The sequence below is a fragment of the Geospiza fortis genome, unplaced genomic scaffold (assembly GCF_000277835.1).
Source record: "Geospiza fortis unplaced genomic scaffold, GeoFor_1.0 scaffold362, whole genome shotgun sequence".
NCBI classification, from domain to species: Eukaryota; Metazoa; Chordata; class Aves; order Passeriformes; family Thraupidae; genus Geospiza; species Geospiza fortis.
In genome coordinates this window covers 559,532-569,413 of record NW_005054464.1, presented here as the reverse complement: position 1 = coordinate 569,413, position 9,882 = coordinate 559,532, and the positions used below count along the sequence as shown (strand labels likewise).

Here is a 9,882-nt window from a genome sequence, read left to right as displayed (position 1 = left end):
CTCCGCGCTGAGGCGAGCACGCAGCCGAGTGCCGGATCCATCGGTGACCATACTTGGATGCACCCCCAGCTCCAAGCAGGCACACGGAGTACGCTGTCCTCGTCGTGACTGAGCGTGTGTGCATGTGGCTGTCTTGAAGAGAAGTTGTGAGGCTGTGAGGGGGAGAGAATGATGCCAGACGGTGTGTACGATGTATATAAATAACTAAAGGCTGGGTGTCGAGAGGGTGCATCCAGGCTCTTCTTGGGAGTGCCGAGCAATAGGGCAAGAGACAATGGGCAGAAACTGAGGCATAGGAAGTTCCACCTGGATATGGGGAAGAACTTCTTTACTGTGGGAGTGACCACACTGGAGCAGGTTGCCCAGAGAGGCTGTGGAGTCTCCCTCACTGGAGATAGTCAGGAACTGTCTGGACACAATCCTGTGCCATGTGTGCTGCGATGATCCTGCTTGAGCAGGGAGGTTTGACCAGATGACCACTGTGGTCTCTTCCAGCCTTCCCCATTCCATGATTCTGAGAATAATCAAACTGGAATTTCAACCTGACTACCACTGTTCACTTGTTACAGCCTTCCCTCAGTCCTGTGAAGGTGACCAGAAAGTGGTGATGAACTTGAGATTTTATGTTCTGAATTATGGAAGTATTTCATGGGGGCAGGATATATGGGCATGATACTTTGCAGAGAAAGAAAATACACCGTGAATGTGAGCAAATAATTTCAATTCAAATTAAATACTCCTCCTGGGCCAAATGTCATCTTCCCTATTTCTTCGAAAAAACCCTACACTAAAGGAGTTTAAATTCCACTTTCTGAAACTGAGAAACAAGGATTGCTTTAAACACACAAGACCTTTTCTTCTCTAAAGTGCAAAATGGGGACATTTTAGTGCCTTCAAAATGGAAGAAATCGTTTTGAACTTTTTCTAGTAATCTGTTAATAATTTCTTAATATGAAGTCTTTGCTCCGTTCAGGATTATTCATTCCATTTTTATCTACCCTCGGAGACACTGCACACAATTTTGCTTACTAGCTTAATTGTTTCATTTTTATTACCATCACTGTAATAAATGAAATCATTCTGACAGTGGAGTATCCTCTGTCCTCTGCTGCACTGTGCCATATTCTGTCAAATAAGAATGAAAGCACTGGTGATTTTATTTAACAAGGCCAGTTTTTGCTTGGCCATCTGTTACCATTCTTTGCAGCCTACTTACCTCCCCAGGAGACCTCTGGTTAGAAGCAAACTCTCTCTTTTTTCTTTTTCCCCCACTTTTTTCTTTTCTTTGGACAAGGAAGAAAAGAGAACCCCAGTCTAAATGCCTTTGCACCACAAAGCTGGTTGCTTTTTGAAAAGATTAAAGTGTCCAGACTGGCTAAGTAGCTTGCAAGACCCCCTGCTCTGTTTCTCACAGTTAAAATAATGTAGGTTTTCCTGTGTGAGTATTTAGGAAAGGGGGAAGCAGCTGGTGCAAATGGTGTGAAATGGCATTTTGTGACTGCAGGAATTTTCTGTCTGTTCCAGTTCGGCCATGGAGGCCCCCACGGCCAGCGCGGTGCACCTGAGTGAGTGGCAGGAAACATCCTTCGCTGTCACCTCTGGCACCTGTCCGCCGGAGCAGAAGGCAGATGGATACCGTGCCAAGGTGCTGCGCATTCAGTATGCATGGGCAAACTCCGAGATCTCCCAGGCCTGTGCTGCTAGCCTGTTCAGGAAGTACGCAGAGAAATACTCTGCCATTATCGACTCTGGCAATGCGGAGACTGGCTTGAATAATTATGCGGAAAACATCCTGACTTTGGCAAAGTGTCAGCAAAGTGACAGTGACAAGTGGCAATCTGCCTTGACAACAGATAACGTGTTTGAATTGGAGTGTGTGCGAGAGAGGATGCGGGCTGGCAAAATTTTCCAGAGCTCTCAGATGGCACCGGCAGATGCCCGTGTACGAGCTGATAAAGGGGTCAGCGCCCCCGCTGCTCCAGCTCTTCCTAAACTCCATGTCTTTGGCAGTACTGGGGAGACTGAGCTCACTGCTGCCTCAGCAAAATGTGCAAGTCAGGGACCAGATCTTCTTGGGCATCCCTCATCTTCCAAGTCCATTCAAAGCAGTCTGCCTCCTGTGACCAGAACTTCAGACACACTTCCTGCTGCTTCAGCCTCCTTAAGCAAACAGGTTCTTCCAGGTTTCCAGGCAACTCCGCTCTTTGGAAGTAAAGAAGCCACTAATAGTAGTTCTCTGAAAATGCCAGGTAACTGTTATGATGGACAAAATTCGTCTCTTTTCGGCCAGTCAGCTGTACCTGCCTGGTCTGCAAATTCTGGGAAAAGAAAAGCATTCTATAGTCTGGCTGATGAAGGCAGCACAGCTGTTCCTAGCCTTGCTCCATGTCAGGCTTCCATTTCTACAGAAACTAATGGTTTTTCAGGGCAGAGAAACAGAAATGAAGAGAGTAGTGGTCCTGGGTTTAAAACTGCAAAGGAACAGCTGTGGATGGATCAGCAAAAGAAATCTCAAAACCAGCGAGCACCCGTTTCATCATATGGAGGAGTGAAAAAATCCCTGGGTGCAGGCAGGTCTCGGGGTCCGTTCGGCAAGTTTGTGCCTCCAGTTCCGAAACAAGATGGAAGTGAGAATGGAGGTGCACAGTGTAAGCCTCATGTAGGGGAATCAACAGACCCATTGCTGCCTGTGGATGAACGGCTGAAAAACATAGAGCCAAAAATGGTTGAACTGATCATGCATGAGATCATGGACCACGGGCCTCCAGTCAGCTGGGATGACATTGCTGGAGTGGAGTTTGCCAAAGCCACCATCAAGGAAATAGTGGTGTGGCCCATGCTGAGACCAGACATCTTCACCGGCTTGCGTGGTCCTCCCAAAGGAATTCTGCTCTTTGGCCCTCCTGGGACTGGCAAGACCCTCATAGGCAAGTGCATTGCATGCCAGTCTGGAGCAACTTTTTTTAGCATCAGTGCCTCCTCTCTGACTTCCAAGTGGGTGGGTGAGGGGGAGAAGATGGTGCGTGCGCTGTTCGCCGTGGCGCGCTGCCAGCAGCCAGCCGTGATCTTCATCGACGAGATTGATTCCCTGCTGTCCCAGCGCGGAGAGGGCGAGCACGAGTCCTCCAGGAGAATAAAAACCGAATTTCTGGTGCAGTTAGATGGAGCAACAACCTCCTCTGAAGATCGCATCCTGGTGGTTGGAGCAACAAATCGCCCCCAGGAAATTGATGAAGCGGCCCGGAGGAGACTGGTGAAGAGACTCTACATCCCTCTGCCAGAAGGCTCCGCCAGGAAGCAGATTGTCACCCGGCTGATGGCAAAGGAGCACTGCTCTCTGAATGAAGAGGAAATCAAACTCATAGTCCAGAAGACTGATGGGTTTTCTGGGGCAGACATGACACAGCTCTGTCGGGAAGCTTCCCTGGGCCCCATCCGCAGCCTGCAGTCCATGGACATTGCCACCATCACGCCGGAGCAGGTACGGCCCATCTCCTTCCTGGACTTCGAGAGTGCCCTGAGGACGGTGCGGCCCAGCGTGTCCCCCAAGGACTTGGAGCTCTACGAAACCTGGAACCAGACCTTTGGCTGCAGCAGATGAGCTGCACCCCAGCTGTTTCACTGGAGCAGTGTAGGATTTCAGCACTGCCATGTGTTAAACCTGTGGCAATTTAGTGCATGTGCAGTTTGGTTTGTTTCTGTCCTGGAATTAAACCTCCTCATGTGTTGCAGGCAGATGTCCAGGCTCTGGCTGAGGCTTTCCCAGCTGAAAAGACCGTGAGGAACTGCTGCTCATGATAGGAGAAATTGCTGGACAGAGTTGGCATTGAGAGGCTGACAGCATTTACAGATTGCTGGGAGAGATGGAAACGAATTTCACTGATGTTGAGGGGAAGGTTATCAAACCTCAAAAATAATTGAAAGGAATATTGGGGAAATCTTGCAAGGTCCACCATGCTGTGTCAGTAAGGGATTCAAGTAATAGCAGAAATGCTGATTTTGGGTAGGAGTATGACAAAACTGGACAGGGAAGAATAATTAGAGGTGCTTTGTTTGGGAGGAGATAGGATCAGAGGGAGGAGAGGTTGGAGGTGGATGTGGACTTGTATGGAAAAATGGAAGGGGGGACAAAAGAGGAAGGTCCCTTGAGTGTTGCTCTTGTCTGTCAGTCTTTTGGCTCATTACTGCAGTCAATCCCAGCTTCTCATTAAAAACTTTTTTTTTATTATTTTCTGCTTGACCTTTCTTTCTGTGCTGCATCAGCATGTGTGGGTGTGTTTTACTGGAAGGTCTGGACGCCTGCAGGTGGAGAAGAGGCCATGGGTCACAGGGGCTTTAGGATCTGGGCCAGCCGTGGGGTAGCCAGTGTGGGCAACAAGGTGCTGTAGGGATCCAAAACTCCCTGCCAAACTAAGGGCTGGACAAGCTGGCAGGGAGGAAGAGCAGGATTTGGTAAGAGCCCCCAGTGGCAAGACAAGGGGGCTCAGGGTCTGGGCGTGGGTATTTGATAAATCCTGTGGCAGTGTCTGAAGGCTCTGTGGGTGAGATGTCCTGGTAAAACTGGAGAGTGTGGGCTTGTGTCACACACTGGTGACCTTGAGTGCTTGGGGCTGGAGCTGAGGGACAGGGTGGGGCTGTGGGTGTGTTTATGGGAGTGCATTTGTGTACATTTGTGTGTGTGTGTGTGTGCTGGGAAAGACACTGCTCCCTCTCTGTCCTTGTCTCTGTGTGTGTGTGTGGTTTTGTATCCACTGGTTTGGACTGGGGGATCAGCCTCTCTCCTGGCTGGACCCCCAGGCAGAAACAGCAGCAGCTGCACCCATCAAATTCGGATGGAAGATGACTTACTCCAAGAGTGCTGGGCTCTAGTGGTCAGGAAGGAGAAATGCCGTGTTCCAGCACCTCCTGGGTTCCACTGCTCCTTAAAAAGTCCTCATGCATCAATGGTAAAATTCTTGGCTAGCTTGCATTTGGCATTCTTACCTAAGGCATGAACGAATGCACAGCCTTTTATTGACATAACCTGTCCTTGCCCACTGGCTGAGCACAGCTGCCCCTGAAAGGAAAAATAAATGGAAATCTTTCCTTTGGATTCCTTTGTTAGTGTGGCAGAGCTGGCAGCTCTGCTGTCTGTGCTTTAGTTTCTCTAAAGAACTTTTTCTCCTATTGGGGAAAATGCAGAGCTTAAAAGCTGCTCTTCCTCAGATTTCTCTGAAACTGGATGAATGCTGTTTAACTAGCATTTTTTAAAGATTTGGAAACTACAGGGCCCAGGAGATTACAGTGAGCCTTGAATTCAGAATAATTTGGAAGGCTTAGAATTTCTTAGAGCTCATCCTGATTTAAACAAATGAGTCAGTTTTATTCATAGCTCTTGTTTTTAGTAAAGTCTGATATATATCAGAAATTGTTTTGCAGAGATGTAAAAATTCAAGTACGGGAATTTATCTTCATTTTTGAGATAGTGAAAATAGAATAATTAGATTATTCTGAAAGAATAAATGTGTGATGTGGTTCAAACAATCGATTTTTGTGCCACTTGGGTAAAGATTATGAGATTAAATCTGTTCTTACAAGTTCCATTTTGGAAAGCTATAAACACGTACTAGGTAAGATGTTTGCTTTCTCCAAACATTTCTTTAAATTCATTGTTCTGGCAAGTGAATGAAATGCCAGAGAATTTTCATTGTTTAGTCAAATTAAGGGTTGCTCAAGGGTTAATAAATGCCTTATATATGATTAAATAATTGCTTTATTTATAATGGGAATTACTCTGGTGTGCCATGTGAGCATTCTGTGGTCATCTCTGCATCTGAATTTTCACATTTTAATGGAAGTGCTCTACAAGGAGGAACCAGTGAGAATCCACATGGTAACAGAGAATAAAACTCCTCCTGAGGTGTCAAGGACTGGGACAAAAGTTCTGTGCCTCTGTATTTGTCTCCTGCAAAGTGGAACCTTGTCAATGAGATAAAAGGTAGAACCAGACAAGGCTGTTGTTCTTCCCCCTACTTTTTAGATTATTCATTACAAGAATTACACGAACGTGCCTTTTTTTTTTTTTTTTGAAACACATAGAAATATTGAAAAGGAATATTAGATAAAGTTTTTTTGTGTTTTAGTAATGATGCAGGTGACACGACCCTCTCTTCAGCCATGTAGCATTCTTTGGGCTTTGCTGCAGAGCTCGGAGCCAGCAGGACTTGCAGTTTCAGCCCAAGATGAGTTTCATAACCCTCTGTAACAGTGCCACCACACAGCAATTCGACTGCCAGGAACATAATTTCACAAAATACTGAAAATTGCACAGAAATAGGGCATGATTGTAATTTAAGGGAAATGGTGCAGATAAATCCCCTTTAATGGATCTGTTTAGTGTATGCAGAAACCTATGTACTTCATTATTTATTCTTTTTGGCTGGCTGATCTTTGGAAGAAGAAATGCACAACTCTCTGGTTTTGTGGTTCAGCAACGTTGGGTGCACAATCTCTCAGTTTCTTTTTAAGGTAAATAATTGCAGTCCTGGAAAAGTCAGGTCTTATTAATAAACAAGGCAATTCAGACTCTGAGTGCATCTTGCATTTGAGTTAGCTAAATTGTCTCAGAACTGTATGAAGTCCCCTGGGGGATTTTCATTTGCAGAAAACTGTGCCAACACATGTAGGGGAAAAAGCTGATGAGGCAGAAATGATCATCACCTGCTAATGGCAAGTGGATGGAAACCAGACTGGCCTCTTAAGGGCATCACTAAGATTGTCCTTTTGAAATAAGGCAATTTCCTTCTAACAGAAATTATGGAACTGCTCACAAGCCAACGTGACACTGGAAAACAACCCACCAAACAAAGCAGCATGGGCTGCAGTGCAGGCTCCTGCTCCGTGGGTCTGCTGGAACCAGCCAAGGAGGCCACCCCTGCAGCCCTCCCCTACTGACACCTTCACACCTGCACCCAGCATAGAACAGTTCATGTAAAAGCAGGGATAGCAAAGATACAGACACAATATTCCCAAAGTCCACATTTCTTAGCCTTGCTTTTTAATATTTTGTTACCATTCTGTATCTTACCTGTAGAAAATTAGTCATGTAAGATGCTGTAGATATAAGCAGCTGTAGTACTAATAGGTTTCTGGTACTTTTTTTTTTGTCTCATTAGTTGAGAAGTTTCATATAACCTTGGGTCATAGCCATGAAGCCAAAATAGCATTATCACAGAGTTATGGGCCTGGAAAGGACTATAAGGAATCTGCAAATTCCCACTTTGTGTAAGGTGAATCGATTTTTGTGATTCCTGGTGCATGTTTTGCCTGGTTTGTTCTTTAAAAACATTCAGTACTTATAAAAACCTTGGTCTCTTTTTAGACTTCATTCCCATGCCAGTGATATGATCACAGTCAGGACTTGATACATTCAGTAAATGCTGGGATGGGAACACAGAGTGGTAGATGTTTAGTGTTAGCCATTAATAAAGTGGCTTTCTTGCCTGGATTCTTCAGCAAGGCTGAGGGTGAGTAAAATTCTTCCCTAATGTCTCATCTCTGTTACTGTGATGCAAGTGTTCTGTGCCTTATCCTGTCTGTATTTCTCACATCACAGACACAGGGAAAGGTTTAATCATCCCCTTTGTGGCAGGTACCTGAAACAGTTGGGATGTCATCATTTAGCACTACAAAAGCACCTGTACTAAATAAAAGTCACTCTTACCTCTCCTTTTAATAACTTCCTGTTGGTTAGACTTCTGATCATTGCTGTGTGCTCATCTCTCCTCAGTGCTGATACCCCAAATGCCAGTGCTTGTCAGCGATAAGGGAGGAAACTGGAGCAGAGTGGGACTGACCATGGGTGCAGGGTGGTAGATGAACTTGTCACTGTATTGGTCATTTTCAGCAAAGTTGTTGTGTTTTCCCCTCTTACCCAGGTTGGTTTCAACAGCAAAGTTATGCAGAGGAGCCTCCCTCTTCCATCACTAATAGTCACCAGTTAATCCATCAACACAGCTGCAGGAAAGACCCAAGTGGAATCTCTGGCATGTCTTGTTGTTTGGCTCTTAATGCACTTTGATTATGGCTTTACAGCTAACTGGGCAGAGGTGTTACAAAAATTTACTAATTTCCATCTTCAGAAAATGTCACAAGAAAGACTCAGAGAAGGTGTGTCCTGTGTCTATGTTCCCATATTACCAAGGCACATAACCTGTTCTAAGGAATATGAAGTTGTTTTCTTGTGGCAAAGATGGAGCAGTAAGCAAAAGGCAATATTGTTCTCTTCCAGAACTCTGAGGGTCAATGAAAGCTGCAAGGATGCTGTAAAGACAAAAGATCTGCTTTCTGGCTGGGGGAGAGGTGATGCAGTGCTTCCTCACTGTAGGTAACTAGGGAAAAGGGGAACAGCTGCCCTTTCTTCACCCAGGCATGACTGGAGTTGTCAGCTGGGCAGGGAAGGAGGGAACAGAAAAGGGGAACCTCCAGCTGTCCGAGCTCAAGCAGGGACAAGGCTGCTGTGTGTGTGACTTGGGCATAGCATCACAACCATGAGCTCGTGGGTGCAGCTGAGGTGGACTCTCAGGTTCCCAAACAGCACCCTGAGCCCGAAGGAGTCCCTCTGTTTGAGCTGGGCTGGTTTGTAGTGGTCAGGGGCAGGCAGGGTGGAATCCTGCATTCTGTTGTGCCTGGGATCTTACGAATCCTCCTTTGGCCATGGCACGTGCAGCACAATCAAGCACAGCCAGGCTGCCTGAGGCTTTCCACCAAAGCCACAGGAGAAAAGCTCCCAGGAGCTCAGGCTTTCCCTAAACTGTGCTGATAGAAAATTCCAGTTTCAGATTAGTTTGCCTGGTTTTGGAACTGACAGGCTGCGATCTGAAGTTCTCTCTGAGCTTTGTGAAATGGAAACACCTGAGCACCAAGAATGAAATGATGGCCAGCCTGCTAATGCATTGCTCTGGAAGACTGTCTGGAACACTTGTGTGTTCACAGGCGGAAAAAAAGCTGGCTGTTTTCCTTTTCAGAATTAGATCACAAACCTCTGGAAAGTGGCTTGTGAAAATTCCTACCCAATTCTTACAGGATTTGAGTTCTGTCCTATGGGTCAAAATGTAATAAGATTAAATTGCCTAGGCTTCTGCTTTTCAATTTAGAGTGGTTTTTATGATTTTCAATTACCGGTGTTAGTAAAACTGTCTCTTTATAACTTTTTGCCTACAGCCAAAGGCAAGTGTGTCTCTGCCAGCTGGGGCAGTTCCACCTAAAGCTGTTGTGCAGGATCATTTTGATTAATAAATGTCTCCAGTCTCAAATATTCCTCAGTGGTGGTGAAGACCTACAAGTCAGTTTTCTCCTTTCCCAAATGAGTAAATTTATTTTGTGACACTTGCAACTAGTGACTGCTTCTCCCTGCTGGTCTGATGTAACCAGTGAGATTTCTTACAAGAGTTGTTATGAAATGACTCGTGCTCACATACTTAATTCAATATTCTGAAGAAGGAAAATTTATTTGACCTTTGGATTTTTTTTAACCAGTATAGAAAGAAAAAAGAAGAGGAGTAAATATTGACACAGGAGCTTGAATTCACTTGATATATTGTATTTTTTGCACACCAATTGTTTGCACTACAGAATGGATATAGATCTGGTATAGTGAAGGGTATAGTAATTTACACAGCATTATAGAAACTCCTGATTTTCCTTAAGTGATGGAGAATCGTTTTCCAGAGAGGGCACAGACTGGAAGCTGGTGTCTGCAAGCTATTCTGACGCCAGCTTCTCTTAATAAAAAAGTGAGAAAATTCAAATGGAATCAACAGAGAAAATGGAAAAGTACTGTGGGTGGGGAGATCGATTACGTGTAAAGACATAAATTAATGTGTACTTTCAGGCTGTTTTGTC

At 45.3% G+C, this 9,882-nt stretch overlaps 1 protein-coding gene across 1 annotated transcript; it reads left to right on the top strand.

Annotated features, from left to right (window-relative positions):
- Nucleotides 1-33: 33 nt before the first annotated feature.
- FIGNL1 (fidgetin like 1) lies at nucleotides 34-4,228 on the top strand. The gene is made up of 2 exons (XM_005427976.2): nucleotides 34-181; nucleotides 1,525-4,228. Exon 2 carries the CDS (start codon nucleotides 1,532-1,534, stop codon nucleotides 3,599-3,601), a length of 2,070 nt encoding a protein of 689 aa, XP_005428033.1. The 5' UTR covers nucleotides 34-181; nucleotides 1,525-1,531; the 3' UTR covers nucleotides 3,602-4,228.
- Nucleotides 4,229-9,882: the final 5,654 nt, after the last annotated feature.

Bases quoted from the DNA above. Each gene is read 5' to 3' on its own strand.
- FIGNL1 (XM_005427976.2), top strand. From the start codon at position 1,532: ATGGAGGCCCCCACGGCCAGCGCGGTGCACCTGAGTGAGTGGCAGGAA.